This window comes from Danio rerio, chromosome 8, assembly GCF_052040795.2.
Source record: "Danio rerio strain M-AB ecotype USA chromosome 8, GRCz13ab, whole genome shotgun sequence".
Classification (NCBI taxonomy): Eukaryota; Metazoa; Chordata; class Actinopteri; order Cypriniformes; family Danionidae; genus Danio; species Danio rerio.
The window spans coordinates 15,572,994-15,594,838 of NC_141028.1; the positions used below are offsets into that span (position 1 = coordinate 15,572,994).

At 32.4% G+C, this 21,845-nt stretch overlaps 2 protein-coding genes across 11 annotated transcripts in view; one reads left to right on the forward strand and one right to left on the reverse strand.

Annotated features, from left to right (window-relative positions):
- The window catches only part of LOC100536757 (low-density lipoprotein receptor), a 34,885-nt gene extending 23,536 nt beyond the window's left edge, over nt 1–11,349 (reverse strand). For all 4 annotated transcript variants that reach the window (XR_015497638.1, XR_015497637.1, XM_087264369.1 and 1 more), the window contains exons 1-4: nt 11,233–11,349; nt 5,636–6,001; nt 2,881–3,000; nt 1,247–1,372 (exon numbers count right to left, since the gene is read on the reverse strand). Coding sequence is in view for 2 of the 4 variants with exons in the window: in XM_087264369.1 (XP_087120495.1) it covers nt 1,247–1,372; nt 2,881–3,000; nt 5,636–6,001; nt 11,233–11,332 (712 nt within the window). In the remaining 2 variants the exon portion in view is untranslated. The remainder of the gene's footprint in view (nt 1–1,246; nt 1,373–2,880; nt 3,001–5,635; nt 6,002–11,232) is intronic.
- The window catches only part of lonrf1 (LON peptidase N-terminal domain and ring finger 1), a 203,374-nt gene that overhangs the window by 169,131 nt on the left and 12,398 nt on the right, over nt 1–21,845 (forward strand). For 5 of the 7 annotated variants that reach the window (XM_087262622.2, XM_087262623.2, XM_087262621.2 and 2 more), the window contains 3 exons: nt 1,222–1,385; nt 19,580–19,695; nt 21,565–21,687. In XM_087262622.2, coding sequence (XP_087118748.1) covers nt 19,591–19,695; nt 21,565–21,687 — 228 coding nt within the window. In that variant the 5' untranslated portion in view covers nt 1,222–1,385; nt 19,580–19,590. 7 annotated transcript variants of the gene reach the window in all.

Below are 21,845 nucleotides of genomic sequence, written 5' to 3' on the forward strand. Positions count from 1 at the left end.
TATACTATAACTTTTGGATTTCATTATTAATATGACATTTTAAAATGATTGAAGTATTGCACTTTCTCCTTTTCTCTGATTGGTTACTTTAAATTTGGCGCAAAAACAGCCTGATGATCGCATCTTCAACTAGTACACGTCAGTCTGTTCATTCCTATCTATGCATGAAGTGAAAGTCTCTCTTTGTGTATTTTTTTGTGAATTTAATATATCCGCATAGTTGTCCAAATAAATGTCCTATGTGTCTTTTATTACGGATGTGCACCCACACAGGAGGATCTAGCGAGGCTCAATGTTGTTTCTGCCATAGAATGTAAAATAAAGTTACATATGAGCTTCAGACGCGCTCTGACTGAGCTCTTCACTGTTCCTGTCAGCGATCTCTCAATAATATCCAGCTGCAAACTCAACCGCCATAAGATCAATGCATTTCACCAGATTTAGAGTGTTTTACTGTATTTGTCTGTGTATTTTTATATAGTAGATATTTAATTGTAGATATTCAATCAATCCAGTTTAAAGCAGAAGCTGGTCTTTTGGAATCTTCTCTTGGAAGGTTCTCTTTGGATCGGTATACGTTTTTAAAAAAGATATATAAAATTATATTTGTATATAGTTATAATATATAGTATATATTATATAATTTGTTTTATATATAATTAAATGGGCCTTCAAAAACTGATCAGCACAGGAAGTGGGGCCCGAAGTGAAAAAGGTTGAAAACCCCTGCTGTAGAGCATGTTTTGATTTATGAAGAGCTTGGTTCATCTGGCTAACATTAGAATAATAACTACTACTCTTCCTTTTTATAAAACACATGCTAATAAAATGTTTACAAATGTATAATCATTTATGAAACAATTTACAGCATTAAATAAAAACATAAACATATTACAATATACATTATAAGTCAGAAACATATTCATCATAGCATAAACATCCAGTCAAAAATTCATAAGTATCTGCAAACTAAAATTAGATTTTTATTTTTGTGTATTTATTAAATTAAATAAAATTCATTTGTTATACAACTAAACAGAAATATAAAAAATTATAACCACAAATTAAATTAAAGAAAAAAATAAGAATAAAAGCTCACTTAAAACATTACTAAATACTTTTATACACTGTATAAATAATATTACATTAACACTGACCCAAATTTGCACACAAAACATTATCTTACATATAAATATAACAATATCTTGTATGTCTTTACAGGACAATATTGAAATCTCCTTCTAACCTGTTGCCCTGCACTGTCCCGTCCCGGCGGTCAGCTGATATCCATCCTGACAGTCACAAACAACAGAGCCATTGGAATGGACACAAATCTGATCACACACGTCTGCGTCAAGACACTGGTCCACAACTGAAAGTGAAAAGTGAGTTTTTGAGGGAAATCGTAATACTAAAATATGGAAGAGAGCGTTGATTGTCATACTTTTTAAATAATAATCAAAGAGATGTTTCGTAATGGTTAAATTTTGGAAAAAAGATGTTGATGATGATAATAATAATAATAGTAATGATAATAATAATAAGAAGAATTACTATTGTTATTATTATTATTATTATTAATATCATCATCAACCTACTTCTGCAATGATTGGTTACATTGGGAATTGCAAACATTCTTTGATCAAACTTTATTTTAAGGTACTATTTTTACTTTTAGCCTCATGCCGCACACTGTAAGCATATAAAATGCGATTTCTCCATGTTTTATATTTCTATACAGAGCGGTCATCTTTTGATTTTTGATTGGTCTCACACAGTCACATAATTTCGCAGGTCCACCAAGCTTGAATTTTGCAACACAGCGAACTGTGAAACTTGTCGCACAAGCTTGCGTATCCTGTCTGTCACATTCGAATGTGTATATATGGAAGTCTATGAGGCGAAAAGTAAAGTGTGACTGCAGCTTTAGACTTTTAGCTCAATAGGTGTTGCATTGCTGCTTATTAATAGTTAGTGAGGTAGTAATTTGGATTTAGGTATTTTGTAGGTCTAGGGATGTAGAATAAGATCATACTTTATAAGTACTAATTCAAAGCCAATATGGAAATAATAAGCAGGTAATAGGCCACTAGTTAATAGTGGGAAATCGAATCTAAACTAAAGTGTTACGCACTTTTTATGACACATTTTCAAAAGTATATTTAAACACGTTTAAATATGCAAATTCAGTCATATGTGAATATACACTAATTTGCATACATTTCCAGCATCAACATGGGAACATTGAATCAGGTCTGGTTTAAATTTGGTTTTAAATGGTTTTTAAATTTAGATTTTAGGAATCTCTTTGTCATCCCAACTTTCTAAAAATACAGCCAAAAACAAATAAAATCTTGTATATAAACAGGCGAATGATGTATGAAACCTTCAGAATACAGATATAAATAAAATTGTGGAGACTGATGTATGGAAGAGCTGATGAAGTGGAGATTAACAGCTCAATGCAGAAGAAAGAGGCCTTTAAAAATACAAATTGTAAATGAAACCTACAGGAATAAACTGATAAAGAGTGAAGCAGGTTTTTCTTTTCTTCAAACTAAAAACAAGAACTCTATTAAAAGCCTAAAATCGCAAAACTGACAAGTACATGAAAAACAGTATTCCCGTTGAACAGTCAAATACACATTAATGGTGATTTTTAATTCAAATGTAACAGGTCAGCTCATGTTTAGATCATACGTGCTGAGAATACTACTTGTTTCAGTTCAGAAACCACCCTGTTCTGGGCAATGCTGTTCATGGAAAAAGGGCAATCATTGACTGTGAATGAAGAGCTTCCAAAGCAGCGTTTCTGCAGCAATGCTGTAATGTGTTTACATTGGATCATGTAATGTCATTACTAAGTTACCCATTGCTCACCCTCACAGTGTGTGTCCTGGACCAGCCTCATTCCTTTAGGACAGTCACATCTGAAGCCGAAAGGCAGATCGATACATGTGTGTGAACAGCCACCGTTATTGACCGCACATTCATTGTGATCTACACCATAAGAGAAAGAACAACAAAAGAGACAATGATCAAATAGATTTTTTAATAATGATAAAAAGAATGTGCTTCTCATATACAGTTGAAGTCAGAATTATAAGCCCCCCTGTTAATTTTTTTCCCCCAATTTCTGTTTAATGGAGAGCAGATTTTTTTTCAACGCATTTCTAAACATAATAGTTTTAATAACTCATCTCTAATAACTGATTTATTTTATCTTTGCCATGATGACAGTAAATAATATTTGACTAGATATTTTTCAAGTGACATTTAAAGGCTTAACTAGGTTAATTAGGTTAACTAGGCAGGTTAGGGTAATTAGGCAAGTTATTATATAACGATGGTTTATAGACTATCGAAAAAAATATAGCTTAAAGGGGCTAATAATTTTGACCTTAATATGGTTTTTAAAAAATTAAAATCTGCTTTTATCCTTGCCAAAATAAAACAAAGAAGACTTTCTTCAGAAGAAAAAACATAATCAGACATACTGTGAAAAATTCCTTGCTCTGTTAAACATCATTTGGGAAATATTTTAAAAAAAGAAAAAAATTCTGACTTCAACTGTATCTCTCTCTCTCTCTCTCTCTCTCGTAGAGAAAGAGAGAGAGGAAAAGAGCGAGAGAGAGAGAGAGAGAGAGAGAGAGAGCATTAAAAGTGGTTTATAAATAAAGCACATTCTTTTTTTAATATATGTTTATTTATTATGTACAAGTTCATACAATGTAAGCAGTAAAATTAGAAATTAAAAATTTGAAAAGCTACAAAAAAACATTAATAGTTATGACAGAACAATAAACTACTAAAAATTAAAGCTAAAATAAAAGCAAAAGACAGAAAAAAATATTTAAAATGAATGATAAAATAGACAACCAAACCAATTTCAAATAATAATAAAATAAAATAAAAATATTAAATTATACATAAAGTTGCCAAAATTATCATCATATTAATATCATTTTATTAAGGTTCTATCTGTGTTCTGAATGATTTTGAGATATTGAGCTTCAAAGTTTTTTCATTCCATAGCATGTATGTGTGTAAAATTTGTTTTTTAAATAAAATTTTAAAATGTAAACAACTTATAACAAACATCCCATAATGTAAATGTAAGTTGTCATTTAATAAGAATATGTCAATAACTAAATTTTGACAAAAATGTCAGATAGAACCCTATAATTACAAGGTGGTGAGATATATATATATATATATATATATATATATATATATATATATATATATATATATATATATATATATATATATATACTAATTTCTGTTTAACAGAGAAAAAAAATTTTCATCAGATTTCTAAATATAATCGTTTTAATAACTCATCAGTTAAAAAATTATTTATTTTATCTTTGCCATGATGACAGTTAATAATATTTAACTAGATATTTTTTAACATTTTTTTACTAATATTTTTAACTAGACAGGTTAAGGTAATTTATTGTATAATGATGGTTTGTTCTGTAAACTATCAAAAAAAAGTTACCTTAAATTTAACTTTGATTATTTTGTCCTAAATTTTTTATTTATTTTTTTTTTAAATAAAAGCTTTTATTCTAGACAAATAAAACTTTCTTCAGAAGAAAAAATCAGAAATACTGTGATAATATCCTTGCCATGTTAAACAAAATTTGGGAAATTAAAAAAAAATAATAAAATAAAAAAGGCGGCTAATAATTCTGACTTCAACTGTTTGTGTGTGTGTATATACAGACAGATTTGTTACAATCTCTACAATCTTTTTCTCACAAGACACGTTTGTGTTTTTTTTTGTGTGTGTGTTGTAATTTTTAAATACTGTAATACATTGTTACTCACAATTTAGTTTCCTATTAATTAACTTTATATATATCAGAAATAATTCAAGCTAACATTTTAGAAGCGCAACTGTAGTCAATGCTCATAATTACAGAAAAGGTTATTTTAAACCCATATTTCACATTACAGCTACGTTACTGATCAAATAAACATCAGTGACAGCAGTGTGTTGCCATGAATGTGGATTTGGACTTGTTTGTATGTGTTTATTTATAATATTTTTTTTAAAAAAGCGTGACCATTGACTGCCAATATATTCAATTCAATTAAATTCAGCTTTATTTGTATAGCGCTTTTACAATGTAGATTGTGTCAAAGCAGCTTTACATAAATGGTCTTAATATACATCACAGATATAGCTAAAAACAGTTCACCCAAAACAGAAGATTCTGTCATTTACTGAACCAAAACATGTTTGGGATTCTTTTTTCTGTTGAACACACTTAAAAAAGTTATTTTGAAGAATGCTGGAAACCTGCATTAACCATTGCGTTTCACAGTAGGAAAACTAAATACAATGGAAGTCAATGATTACAGGTCTCCAGCATCTTACAAAATGACTTTTTTGAATGTGTTCAACAGAAAAAGGAAATTCATAAAGGTATGGAACCACTTGCGGGTGAGTAAATTTTCATTTATGAGTGAACTATCCTTTTAATAGTCTACCTAAGAGAAAGGTCGCCTACATTTTGGATAACCCATGGGTGAGTAAATTAACAGGAATGTAAATTTTGGTTAAACTATGACTTTAAAGTCCAAAAATAAAGAAAAAATGGCCTATTCCTTAAAAAAAACATACCACAGTCTTCTTCATCGCTGCCATCTTTACAGTCACTGGAGTGGTCACACCTCCATGAATTGGGCACACATTGTCCATTAGTGCATGTGAACTCTGAACGTGCACATGGCTGTGCTTGAGAAAATGATGTGCATGTGTCTAACTGTTCGTCTGCTCCATCAGCGCAGTCCGGCCTGCCATCACACACACTGCTGGAGGAAACACAGCTCTCTGACGCCACACAGTGGAAAGAGCCATTAGTGCAGTTCCAGCAGGAGATTTCATCGCTGCCATCTCCACAGTCATTCACAGCATCACAGCGCGAAGACAGAGATACACATCTGCTGTTCGCACACACAAACTGAAGCACGGTGCACTTTGGGAAACCTGTGGCAGATAAGAGAACAGCTCTTATTATTAGGAGTTCACTTTAAAGATGGATTTAGTTCACTTCCAGAATTAACATTTTCTGAAAATTTGCTCAGCACTTTGTCATCCAAAATGTACAGTTTAAAAAATAATATTACTTTTTTATGACTTTTTAGGAATAATATTTAAAAAATTGTTGTCATATAGTGGGTTTCTATCAGTGGTTGGACATTTACAAATTGCAGTTTTTTAAATCAGCAAGAGTATTAACTTCAACTGTTTAAAAAAAAAAAAAGTCTGCAGGTTTGGAAAAGTCAGTGTTTTTAAACCGCCAAAATGTTTTTTGTTTGTTTGTTTTTTAGGACAACAGTATCTCCAGCAGAAAAGATATCTAAAGGTGCCGTTTTTAAATCATTTAAAATTCTCAAATGTGCGTTTTAAAACTAATGAAGATAACAGAAGTCTTCATTTAAATTATTTATCCAGAAATGTCTCCTGTTCCGAAATATTTTTATTTTAAATGTTTCTCAAAATAACACATATTGGTATCGGCTGGGTCTGAAATCACCTACTACTCAGTAGGCCCTGCATTTGAATTTGAATGTACTACTCGACCGATAGAACAGTACATTCTATACAGAAGTCTATGAATTCAGACATACTACTCAGCTTGCATACTGTTTTTAGCATACTATATAGTATGGAAAAATGTGATTTCGGACACAGTCATTGCGTTCAAAGCGAGAAAAGGTTTTGATTTTACCAAAGCATTTAATACATACATTTAAAACATACATTTTAGAGAAGTAATCACAATATTGGATATTTTTATCCAAAGTTATCATACCATTAGAATCTTATGCCGGCCCATGCCTAGTTTGAAATGATATATTGCCTGGGTCCGTTTTGTAAATTACAAGACAATGGCTTGGTAATAAAATGCCAGTACTTTTTTTATAGACTTTATTTTATGTGTGTGTGTATATATATATATATATATATATATATATATATATATATATATATATATATATATATATATATATATATATATATATATATATATATAGCAATATATTGTTTCAAAACACTAAAATGTCAATGAAAGTCTTTTTTTAAACTGCAGAGTTAAAATTTCAAAATCAAGTTGACAGAGCAGAGATCAGGGTCCCATAATGCCATTAACAACCATAAATAAATGGCAATCCTGTGGCACAGGAAATATGGAACCAGTTAATTAAATATATCTTTTATGCACCTATAGCAAAATGATCAGTCATTTTTCTTAAAATATATGTACAGTTAAAGTCAGAATTATTTGCCCCCCTTTAAACCCCCTTTTTTTCTTTTTTTTTTAAATATTTTCCAAGTGATGTTTAACAGAGCAAGGACTTTTTACAGTATGCCTGATAATATTTTTTTCTTTTGGAGAAAGTCTTTTGTTTTATTTCGACTAGAATAAAAGCAGTTTTTAATTTTTTTATTTTAAAATTTTAAGGTAAAATGATTAGCCCCTTTAAGCTATATTTTTTTCAATAGTCTACAGAACAAATCATTGTAATACAATAACTTGCCTAATTATCCTAAACTACCTAGTTAACCTAATTAACCTAGTTAAACCTTTAAATGCCACTTTAAGCTGTATAGAATTGTCTTGAAAAATAAATAGTCAAATATTATTTACTGTCATCATGGCAAAGATAAAATAAATCAGTAATTAGAAATGAGTTATTAAAACTATTATGTTGAGAAATGTGTTAAATAAATCTTATTTCTGTTAAACAGAAATTGGGGAAAACATAAACAGGGGGGCTATTAATTCAGGGGGTGTGGGGGGATTTGGGGGGTAATAAATCTGACTTCAACTGTATATATGTATTTTTTTTAACCACAAAAGTTTGCACCCCAGATGTAGTGTCAAACGAGTTTGTTGCCCTGCATGCTTTCCTTCATTTTTTTTTTTTTTTTGATTGAAGAGAAATAAATATCTTGTATGAGTAAATTATCGAACCATTTATTCTGAATGTGAACTAATGCTTTAACCTAAGTGTGAAATGTTGCTACTTGACCATAAAAAATTACAATAATTAAGATATTATGGTATATAATATAAAAATAATAAACAGTCAGTTCATAATTATGAGGTGGAAATACCATGAAATGTTGCATGTCGCAAGTCATGGTGCTACTTAAATAAACATAATCATTAAAAAAATACAACACTGAATGTAAGAGCAGGTTTTAAGCTTACGCATGACTAACATACTTGAGCAGTAATCTTACTATACATACAGTTGAAGTCAGAATTATTAAACCCCTGGCCTGAATTACAAACCACCCTGTATATTTCCACCAATTTCAGTTTAACAGAAGGATTATCGACACATTTCTAAACATAACAGGTTTAATAACTGATTATAACCCAAGACAGACTATACAGGTACTAAAACTATATTGTGCAAGCTATTGTGCAAAAGAGGTATTTAAAGGGTCACGAAACACCAAAACACATTTTTTTTTTAATGTTGACAGTCATATACGTGTCCCACGCTGCAATAAACACTATTAAGACACATATATTTCACATAGAAAAGTGAAAATTGGTTGTTTTTGCAATATTTCGAGCAAATTCATTCTTCAGGTTTGAAACTTATTTTTGAAGCTGCGTCACACCGATTAGGTTCTTGCGTGTATTCCAGCGTGTAGACTGGCTGTCTCTACCTGGGAGTACTTGGTGACATCTCTGAGTGGGCTGCATTCATTCATGAGAAAGACTTGGCTCAAACCAATCAGCGCACTCTATTGTGTATGTGGTGCAACTTAATTAATATGCAACTTAATTAAAAGATATTAATTAATCAATCGAAGACTGTTTGTACCTGTACAGTGTTCAGACGGCAGAGAGACACCACATTGTGTTGTCAAAACAAGTGGAAGAAGAAGAATTGTTTGACACAAGTTGTCAGTGTTGCTTTTATTATTTGCTGCATCAAAGGTTTTGTTTTTATTTTCCCGCTATGAGAGGGCAGCTGAACTCACGTGTAGATTACAGTGCACGCGACACTCAACCTAAATATGTGTCTAAGGAAAATTGTTTACCAGAGAACTTTTCTCATCTGGAAATGGTAAAATTCGGAATTGCTGCTTGTCTCCTTTTAAAAAAGATGCGGATCTAGTTGGTGTTGATTGTCCTGTCTCTACAGATTTGGTAAGTGTGCGATCAGTGATCTTTGTTCGTTTATTCAGAGGCAAAGTTAGTTCGTGTCATCAGCAGTACTCTTTCAGTGTTTAAAGACGGACCTTGGTCGAAATTATTTCTAAGTTACTAAGTTTACCGTACGTTAGTATAGCTACAATATTATGACTGAAAAATCTGCTGTAAATGTTGCTCTCCGAGTGTAAACATGCAAACACCGCAATCAAACTATTATCGTCGTGTAGGATTTTCGACAGGAATAACACACACGGCTTTCTGATGCTACCTTCCTTCCTTCGCCGTGTGGTATCAAACATTGCATTAAAAATACTCGCTTCCAGCAATTCCTCTGAACAAATATCTCGTTTGTCACAAGAGGCATAAATGAAATTTTTGAATGAAAGTGCCAAATTGCAGTTAAAGTCCACCATTTAATAATTTGTCAAATAATTGGATTACTGATGTCTATGTAGGGTAGTTGTTCATTAAATAGTATCAAACTTAAGTGTTTACATTTAAAAGTCCAAAAGAAAAAACATCATTAAATTATGTATTTCAATAATATTTTGATTATATTTTATAATTAAATTATATTTTACATTTTGCATTAATCAGTGCTCGATTAATGTTCAGTAGTCAGTTTATCCAATAGCTCCTACCAAGGATGGTCAGTTCACCCACTAGCTCAGATCAATTTACTCCTAACATGGGGCAAATTGAACCACATGACCACTTTTTTAGTATGCCATATTTATTATTTACTTACAAAAATAATAATAATAATTATATATATATATATATATATATATATATATATATATATATATATATATATATATATATATATATATATATAACATTGACTGCTCAATAAAAAGCCTGACTATAAACAATAGCTTAATAATACATTTATAAAGTGCATTTTAAATGTATATAATTTAGTTTAAAATGAAATGTATTATTTTTTGCCTGAAAAGACTTTTAATGCTATATTTATTCTGACATTTTTAACCATATGATCACTTAAAATACCAAATCACACTATTATCTGGGCTTTTTTTAGAATGCTGTATTTTTAAAACGCTTTGTCCTGTGAGCATAATCATAATTTGAATTAAAAGGAAACCTCCAGAAATTAAGTTAAATGCTTTCATTGCACTTCTGCCTCTTTTTTTCCTTATAGACAACACAAGTAAAATGGCTCATCTTACCTGACTCTCCCCTTTCAAATGAAACAGTGTCAAATTCAGTATTAGCAGCGAGGACAATGTTTGAAAACTTTACTGAAGCAGTGTTTACACAGCAATTTTTTTAGACATTTTCTGGTCCAGGCAGGCAGTTAAAAAAACATCATAAAAAAGGATTTAATAAGATTTACTCAGATCTAGCCAGAACAAAGCCAAGACCTAAATCCCTACTGAGCACCTCTATGATGGAATCTGAAAAGTTCATTAGGAACAGAAATGCCTTTCTGATTTGCAGATTTAAAGCTTGATCATGTTTTCTGCCGTAAAAGCTCCCATACTGGTTGATATCTAGACATTGTTACTTGTTTTTCCATTGATTACCCCATTGTTTAAACTAATAAACCCCAAATTTAAAGTGACAAGTTCAATTTCAAAACATTTGACGATTTCATCCCTAACTGGAAATATATCTTACAAAGTTTCAAGCGCCACTGTAAATACAGTAATCATTTATGTAAAGAGCGCACGTGGAAGATCCTGACGCAACGCCAAGGACAACCCGCGCGAGCTTTTATAATGCAAAATGAAACACTGACACTCTACTTAATCCGCTGTATAATAAGGGTGTATGCGCTTGATAGTAACTCAGTCTGTAATTACATCTTTATAATGCGCGAGGAAAATCGAAACATAAAGCCCCTGCAAGTTTGACAGCTGCATGTTCGCGATCCAATCAGATGGCGTGACCGCGCAGCGCGCAACCTGAGGTCCAATGGGAAAGTTTGAACACTGGCGATTCACTCCGACACATCAAACACGTGCATTTATTTTCCTCCGTCCACGCAGATTTACAAGCATTCACTCACCTTCCGTTAAAGGTAAACACGACACTCCTGTCCACAGCAGTAGAAATGCACCAAGGTGTTCCATGCCTTGCTCGGCGTCCTCTAAGGTACGCGCGCGCATGTGTGTCGCAAGGCACTGACGTAATTTCCGCACTACAGAAAATGTAGTCCCCCCAATAGTTTTGGGATCGTGATATAAGAATGATATAAGAGTGTCATTTCATAAAAGTCAGAGTATGAAACCAAATAGATATTTCGAAGATATATTTTTTACTCATTGCAAATGAGTGCAAATTGTCTGCAAGGGTGGATTTAGTGATTTTGGGGCCCTGAGCATTCCAGCCATGGAGCTCGTTAGTTCAAAAATTCACACTTTGTACTATAATTTTTATTATTATTATTGTTGTTTTTCTTATATCATTTGATCTCATTTTCTACATTTTATCTTAATGCTAAATAATAATAATAACATGTAAAGCACTTTTTAAAACTTTTGAAGCGAATTGTTTACTTAAGATGACTTCACAACTAAAAATAATAAATGAAAAGTTTCGTTTTTAAAACAAAATCTTTACTGATCTGACTGCTGGACTGCTCCATGATTGAAGGCGGGGGATCCTCACTGTACAAAATTCTAGGTATTTATTTGGAGGCCCTCAGATTTCCTGGGACCCTAAGTGGCCGCTTACCTTGCTTATAAGTTAAATCTGCCCCTGCCTGTATGATTTATACCAGTGGTTCTCAATCTGTGGTATGTGTACCACTAGTGGTACGCGGGCTTCCTTCTAGTGGTACATGAATGAAATATGTCATGTACATGCTACATATATTTTAAAATTTATTAAAAAAACATGTATATAATATGCCATATATGACATATAGCCTATATTTAAGGCTAATCTGCCACGTTTTTTTTAATGTGCAGAGTTGTAGCTGCTTCACTGGGCCTACTACGCTACTGTATTTCAATACTACTCATTTTGGTGGTACTTGGAGAGACAATTTTTTTCTGAGGTGGTACTTGATGAAAAAAGTTTGAGAACCACTGATTTATACGTATGCAACCTTTCAACATTTTTGCACTGTTTTTTACAACAGAATATTGTTTAGTGATATATTGCACATATTTTGATTCATGCACCGCTCCCCCTCTCTTCTTTTGTTTAATATTCATATATATTAATTTTCCTTTAGTCCCATTATTCATCAGGGGTTGCCACAGCAGAATGAACTGCCAACTTATCCAGCATATGTTTTACACAGCGTATGCCCTTCCAGCTGCAACTCATTACTGGGAAACATCTATACACACTCATTTACACACATACACTACGGACAATTTAGTTTATTCAATTCACCTGTACCGCATGTCTTTGGACTGTGGGGGAAACGCAGAAGCACCCGGAGAAAACCCACGCTAACACGGGGAAAACATGCAAACTATACACAGAAATGCCAACTGAGACTTGATGAATTGTGCATTCATTTGCTTTATTTAATTCTCTTCATTTCCCCTTTTATGTCTGAATCCTCAGTTTTCCCCAGAGATTATTAAATAACTTTATAGTACTTAAACGTATGTATGTATGTATGTATGTATGTATGTATGTATGTATGTATGTATGTATGTATGTATAATACTTAATATGCAATATCATAATTGTGCAAAGTCTGAAAGCATTAATATTCATACATTCATGTTTTTTTAAACCAATGCTGCATTTATTGAGTCAAACAGTCACACGTTTACAAAACAGTAAACCCATTTGCATGTGAATATATTTTTAAAGATGTTAAATTTTTTAAATGTGTTATTCCTGTGCTTCAAACTTGAAAAATCAGCATCATGTTTGCAGTCTTAAGTGTAATCAATATGGTGCTTAAGAAAATGTATTTATTTATTTTTTCTATGCTAAATAAAATGTGCTGCTACTATGATGTGCCGTATAGGATTTAAATCAATCTTTGCTTATCAACACATACATAAAACACGTGTATATACACCTATTAATTACTTGAATATACACCTATACTACTGGATGTTCAAAACAACATGGATGAAACTTGTGTATATACATATAAACTTGACGCATGAATACACCCACATACACACGCACATACATATAAACTCGATCCTCACATAAACACCCACATTAACACACGCACATACATATAAACTTGCTGCATGCAAACACACCTATACACACTCGCATATACATATAAACTCGATTCTCGCATAAATACCCACATTTACATGCACATACATATAAACTCGCAGCATGCAAACACACCTACAACATCTCGCGCAAACACACAAAAAAAATAAAATAAAAAAATTCACAAACATTTATCACGAATCTGGTTAATGCAAAGCTTATAAAATAGAAATAATGTGATTAATAGAGGGATTAAATATGTTAAATTATGAACATATGTTATATAAAATATTAGTATATATATGAATAGACTATTCAAAATAAGAAATATTTTTATTTAAAACCTTTTCATTTAATTAGGTAATTACATACACAAATATAAATGGACAGATAGAACCCTTAAAGGACGTTTGAAAAGCAACCAGAACTATAAATATAAATATATACTCAAACTAAACTCCTCTTTTCTATTGCAAATGTTAATGTAGCCTATAGTCTTCTTGTTTTGTTTTTTACATTTTTATAATTATTATGCTTTTTATATGTTTTTACAATGTGGGTGTCAAAATTGCAAGATTTTGGTATCATTTTGATTGTTAATTATTCAGCATAGACAAAAAAAAAAAAAAAAAAAAACCCTGATTAAAAGTCTCTGCTCATCATGTTGGTCAAGTTAACCCCCATGGAAAAGCTATATATATTATCTGGAAACTCCTTTTGTGTTTAATAACTACTACTTATATTTTTACAGCAGCTGGCATCCAGCATTTTGGTGCATTAGCCTGTTTATTGGTGACAGGAAAACCCACTTAAGTGCATTCCTGCCCCCTACTGGACATAAGTGTGTATCATAACCCTTGACGAATAGTGACACCAATAATAAAACAAACATAAAAAACTAATATTAGACAAACATATTTTATTCAAAATGATTACTTAAGCAACTTTATATTTATTAAACCATAATAACATTTCCAATCATTTAATTGCATAATAAACCTTTAATTTTGCAGGAGCATTCCTTTGCATTACCTTTTTATTTATTTATTATTTATAATTAGCATAATCTATTTTCATAATTCAACAGATGTAATTCCTCTATTAATCACATTATTTCTGTTTCCTAAGCTTTGCAATAACCTGATTCATGACAAATAATAATCTTGTTCATTACACTCAAAGGACTTTTACGTTGAAATTTAATGACTTCCTTTTAAAGTGAAATAACTTCCTTTTACTGTGAAAATTCATGCATACACACATATGAAATCACTTGCATATATGTATATACACAACTAACTGTATATATGTTTGTGAATTTTATTTTTTATGTTTGCACAAGTGTCATTTGGGTGTTTATGCACACATCAAGTTTATATTCTTATGTGAGAGTTTATGGTTGTATATGCATAGATCAAGTTTATATGTGTATGCGAGTGTGTATAGGTGTGTTTGCATGCAGCAAGTTTATATGTATGTGCGTGTGTTGATGTGGGTGTTTATGTGAGGATCGAGTTTATATGTATGTGCGTGTGTATGTGGGTGTATTCATGCGTCAAGTTTATATGTATATACAAAAAGTTTCATCCATGTTGTTTTGAACATCCAGTAGTATAGGTGTTTATGCAAGTAATTTATAGGTGTATATACACGTGTTTTATGTATGTGTTGATAAGCAAAGTTTGATTTAAATCCTATACGGCACTTTATATGCTACCACTGATCTATATACACTTTTTGATAAGTGGCTGCTTCATATTTTTGTTGAAGTAATAATATATTATTTAAAAAACTCCAGCTCTTTTAGTCAACACTGATATAACATTTTTCAAAAGAAAGAATAAATACATTCATAATGTTACAAAAGATTTTATTTCAAATAATTCAATCCTGAAATCACGAAGTCACAGCAAATCAGCATACTAGACTGATTCTTCAAGGTCATATGACACTGCAAGCATCACACATTGTGCTTAACTTAATAAAGTGGTGATCGCATAAAAATGATTTCCCAACCCTGAATTACGCATATCTATCGGCCACTGATGCTTTGCAATGGGAAAATGTTATCAGACTTATCTCTTGTGCAATATGGAATTACGTATGTGTGTGTTGACCTATATATTACATGACTACCGACATTCCGACAGACTTAACACTGTTGAGTAACAGACCCAGACATTCAACCTATATGCCAGGCCCCTAGACAATTCACACAAACACATTTAGTTAACACAGGAAATCATTGATCTCTTTTCTCAAAACAAATACACATCAGTGAAACACGCAAAACAAATCCTGATGTTATATCACACGCGATGTCCGGTCAGTTAAAATGTTTTTCCACCAAAACGCCCAGCATAAAAGTGAATAACACATGATAGTCTGATGACACGCTGACTTCTCTGGATTTAAATGCATGCATTCTTTCAAATCAGCCCTTTTTCTCGCTATAGTCCCGAATTGCTCGTTACAAAACTCCGAGCTTCATGTTTTGTAATGCGCCTCGGCTGCCAATGGACGCGCTCGCTCACGGTCACGTGAGTGTATTTTTACGTAACTCGCGGACAAAACGCCAGTATGTTTAGGAGCGCGAGTCACTACGTTCTTCTACACTGTTAACCGTAAGAATGCTTTGACATTTTTATCATTTATTATATTTTGCCAGTTCAGTGGGCGTCGCTCGCAAACATGTCGTTGCGGAGACTAGACCAAGACTACGCTTTGAAGGAGAGAGGACGGTTTTTTATACCATCCGAAACTGAAGGCGACTGGGACGTGGACGAGCATGTCGATCACCGTCAACTTGTTTTGCTCAAAGCTGAAGCTTTAGCGTCTGAAAACCGTCTCAAAGAGGCTGTCGATATGTTCGCCATGGCTCTCAGATACGGTCCTGTCAGGCCGGAGCAGCTGAGCAGTTTGGTCGGATGCGTCCTGCGCAACTTCAAGAAGAAATCAGAGGAGTCGCCAGCGAGAAGTGAGCCGAACTGGACACAGGACTGTGAATTAGACTGCCCTGGTTGCCACTGTTTCATAGCCGAGCCCGTGACGGTGACCTGTGGACACACGTATTGTAGGAGATGTTTACAGCATAGCACTTTTTCTCAATGCAAAGTGTGCAACGAGGACATTAGGAGGCCAGGTGAACCCCGGCTGAATGTGATATTGTGTGGACTTTTAGACAAGTGGTTTCCAGAAGACGTCAAAAGAACTAAATATTTAGGGGAAGCTGAAAGCCTGTTGAAGAGTAAACAGTACGACAAGGCGATTGCACTAACGAGTCGGTTATTAGACTATGGTAAGTTCGCATCCTCCTGTTTTATTGTTGTTGTTATTATTATTGTAAAATATATGCACTGTCGGAAGGGTAATTGGGTCAAGTTTTTATATTATTAATAGGAGGTTTAAGGAGTTCCACTGACCAACATTTGGATGGCCAGCTGTAACTTACATATTAGCCCCGCCCCCCGCGGTCATGTAACAGGAGAGTGGCTGCATTACAAAACGTGTTCGCATGGCGCATGCGCACTCGCCGCGCGTTGTGTAAGGCAGGTCGTGACACAGAGAGTGTTTTGTAATCTGAATCAAAGTGAGTTTTATAATAACAAGTAGAACAGTGCGTTATAGCCATAATGTTCTATTGTTTATTCACGAGACCGATGCGTGAGGGCTGTCATGACCTGTTGGTTGAATAGTAACCTAAATCCTAAAACGCTTTTGGTAAACAACAGCTGAAAAAGGTTGCAATGTCAAAACAGGCATGACTTGTTACTTTGTATTTAACGTTTTTTATCAGTTTTTACCTTTTATGAGTGTATTTTTGGGTGTTTATGCTAATAACTAAGTTTATCAAAAGGCGTAATAGAAGTGCAAGTTGTATATACCAAAATTCAAAAGCAGCTGGACTGAAAAGACTGCAGACTATATATATATATATATATATATATATATATATATATACACACACACACACACACACACACATATATATATATATATATATATATATATATATATATATATATATATATATATATATATATATATATGTGTGTGTGTGTGTGTGTGTGTGTGTGTGTGTATATATATATATATATATATATATATATATATATATATATATATATATATATATATATATATATATATTTACACACACACACACACGTATGTGTGTGTGCGTGTGTCTGTGTGTGTATATATATGTGTGTGTGTGTGTAATATATATAATGTATATTCATTTTCATTCATTTATTTTGTCCTATTTAGATCCTGAATACCCATATATAACCATGACACATTAAGTTCAGTATGTTATGTTATGGAGAACCTTGAATTTCTATTCCAAGTGTCTGGATGTCGACAAATTCCTCTATTTGGGTTATAAACAGTATTACATTACATCAGCTGGTGATTCCTGATTTAAAAGAGATAATCTTTGTCCTTTTTATATGAGTTTATATATATTTTCTCACATCAAAATATTCTTCTTATTATTATTTAAATGCATTGTTGATTCATAAAAATCAAGTGGCAGGCAAGAAAACATTGAGTTGCATAACATATATATAAGGTCATCTTGTGTAGTTAAAATTGGAAGGACTTTTTGTAATTTAGTAATCACACTGTGTTCTGGGCACATGTTTTGATAAAAGTGTGTGTTCCAGATAAGTAACATCATTGAGCAAATCAGAGGTACAGTATAATCATGGTGCGGCAGTCTCATCTTCACTGCTGTGTCCTCATTTGCCCTGCTGGAGAAAAAAAACAAGGCAGCCCTGCAGTGTCACTCAGTTCATGTTCCCTTGTGGCATGTCGGTTCACAAATGTCTCTTGTTGATCTTCTCATCTTACACATCATAAAATCTGGGGGATCACGAGTATGAAAATTAATGACACAGCGCCTGTCAGACTGTAGAGGCAAGAGACTGCAGCCGGATAGGGTAAAAAAAAAAAGGCAACAGCTAAGAGTTATTACTATTTTTTTTAAAAAATTCGATTACATTAAGATTTTCAAACTCATTTTGCATTGCAGTTGTATAAAAAGTTACATTTTAATCAAATAAGGCATTGTTTTGTTAAATATGTGCTAATTTTCATACTTTTCTATCACCAGCATCTGAGCATTGATTGAAGTCAGGCTGAAAATTCCTTTTATTATTATTTTTTTGACATATTAGAGAAAAAAGTTTTTAAAGAAGGGATTTGAGGAGTCTTTTATACATTTATACACTCACCCATCCTGTCTGTCTGTCTGGCTATCTCACCATCTCTCAATAATTACATTACATATGCAATGTTGAGAGTTTATATGTTGGGATTGTATTTGAGCATAATGATAATTGGCCATAAGTTTGCAAAACACCAGGTTTGTGGAGTTTAACCATAATAAAAGTTTATTATTTGCGTGTGTTTTTAACACCTGTGACTTTGCATCCCCATTTCTAAATTTAGTAAATATTTATTTTATTTAACTATGTACAATGTTAAATCTAAAATAAAATTAAATCTGGACTTTACTAAAACTATGTTAAGCTGCTTTGACACTATATTGTGAAAAGCGCTATACAAATAAACATGAATTGAATTGAATACAGTGTAGATTATACGGTGTGTTTTTTACATATGATTCATTTTCTGTACCTAAATATTGTTTAACTCCTCAGAAAACCATAAAGCACATTAAATATAATTGTTTTTCTTTGCTTGTTCGTATTTATCAATGCAATTTTATTCTTTATTGTATTTTATGTGTGATTCACACCTTGATTAATCCCAAATCAGTCTAAATTTGTGAATTCTTTCCAAATGGAGCTATTTCAGCTGCCTGGTGAAATTATACTTATATCGCAATATATATATTGCAGAAGAGCTAAATAGCGCAATGTTATATTTATCCAATATTGTGCAGTCCAATTCCTATGTAAAAAAAAAACCTTCATAAGGAATTTTTGCAAAAAAATACCTTTTAAATATGTATTGTAACTGAAATCTGTTGACAAACACTTTTAAAGAGTTTATTTCGCTTGTTTTGTTTACATTTAAAACACCAAAATGGCCTAAAAAATTGCAAAAAGCCCCAAATCTCTTTATTGACTGGTGCATGAAAAGCAGCTCTTCTGCCTGCGGTATCTTGTTTTAAATTAAAAGTAGATAAAGCTGGAGTTTTTACATGGTTTCTCAGTTTCTTTTTATCTCTCTGTTTCTCCCAGGCTCCAGTAATATGTGGGTGCAGATCTGCCATGCCGAGGCTCACCGAGGACTGAAGCATCACCGTCAGGCTTTGGAAATCTGGGAGTCCTGCCTGACAGTTTCCCCATTCCCAGAGGTATGTCTGAATTTTCCCAACACAAGCCAACACAGATGGCTTATTCACGCAACATCAGTGTGCTTTTGTTAATGTTACACTAGCTGGATTGTTGCTTTAAAAACAGGTGGAATAGTCAAGTTTGAGTGTCAGTGTTTAATCATAATGTGACAGGATAAAAGATTAATCTTAATGTGTGAGCCTCATGCGTTTTAAGTGGAAACATAAATTTAATTTAATTTTCATTAGTTTTTTTTAAGAAAAAAAAAAAGATTTGCACTCATTAGGTCACCACCAAAAAGGGTTTATTTCATTTATTTATGAAAGATCCACTAAAAATACATGTGCAAAATGCTTTTGTGTGTGTTTTTTAAAGTGAATAAAATTAAATTCCTTTTTTTTTTCGCTTTTTAATAATCATTTAGATCTACACACCAAAAAATATTTTTGTTTTTGTTTTTTTGGACTAGTGTGTTGCTTTGTTACCATTTTAACCTCTGATTTTATTTTATTTAAACATAATTAAAAATGCAAACATTATGTTCTTGTATAAGTTTATTTAATTTATTTTACACAGATGTAACTTTTTACTTTAAATTGTAAATCCAAAAACTTAATAAATAAATAAATATTTAAAGTAGTACATTACCTCTTCCATACCATGGCATTGAAAAAAAAACTAACAACATAAAAATAAAATAAACATCTTTCCAGACTTTCTGAGTTAACAGTGAGAAAACAGAGTTTACCATATTTGTTCAGTCCATATGCTATCATTTAACATGAGAGGCTTGGCAAGATCTAAAAGAAGGAATATACAAAAGAGGTGCATCTTAATACAAAAAGGTCATTTCCTCTTGATACACAAAGCTTCCAGATATATAGTTAACAGTGAGGGAATACATTATGTTACATTCTTTAATCAATATGTTATCATTTGACATGAAGGGCTTGGTAACATTCAAAGAGTACAAAAAACAAATAATAGACATCAAAATAGAAAACATAAATAAATAAATACATTTATTCTAAAGACCAGGAAATTCTTCAAAGTGTTTAAAGGGGGATCATTTGCCTAGGAACTTTTTTTAGTATATTTAAGACCCAGCTTTGCATTCGAGGCTTTATTTATATGTTTATGTTCAACATTTTTATTTAATTTGTTTTATTTTAACAATCATTTGCTTTTGATGTTTATATTTTGACAAAAATATGTCTCGGTTGCAATTTATACTGCTACAATGTTTCTATAACATCTAAACACTTTTGCAGGAAAATAATGGCATTAAATGCCAAGGAAGGCTAGTAATATTTAAAAAAACTTGACATTGCGATATTTTGTTTTGCTGCGATTTATATTGTGATAACAATATAAATTCACCATATAGCTTTGTTTGGAAAGAAGTCATTCGTTTAGATTCATTCATTCATTTTACATTAGTCTCTTTATTAATCTTGGTTCGCCACAGCCGAATGAACTACTAACTTATCCAGCATATGTTTTACGCAGCGAATGTCTTTCCAGCTGCAACCCATGACTGGGAAACATCCATCTGATTATTTATTTTAAATGTAAATTTCAGCACCACCTCACCTGAGCACTGTTTGTTAAATTATCTCTCGTTTCTTCTGTTGTTGTGGAAAACCCTGTTATGGAAATGTAGTTTAACACATGAGTAAGGCATACAGGATGTTTCCAAATAAGCTCAGCAGATACAGACAGGTTGAGGGATGTGGGTCATTCAAGTGTGTATTAATGCTGTTGCGTCTCACAGCGTCTCCCTCTGTTATTAGCCTTCAGACCATTGACTAGACTCTCAGTCAGATTAACCCAAAAAACATCTGCATGACTGGACGCTAAGCTCTCTCCGCTCTGCCTCTCTCCTGCAGGGTTATTTCCAGAAAGCAAAAATTCTCCAAGAAATGGGTCATGTAGATGAATCCCTGCAAGTCTTCCTTCAGTGTTTGGCATTGGACGAAAACTTCCACCAGGCCAAACGAGAGGTGGAACTGGTGAGATGGAATTCTTTGTTTATATGTAAATAGAGGGATGTTAAAGTCTGGGCTTTGGTATTGCAGCCTATATTTTTGTGTCAGAACTAAAGTGAAATATGATAATTATTATTGTTATTATTATTATTATTAGTAGTAGTAGTAGTAGTATTATATTA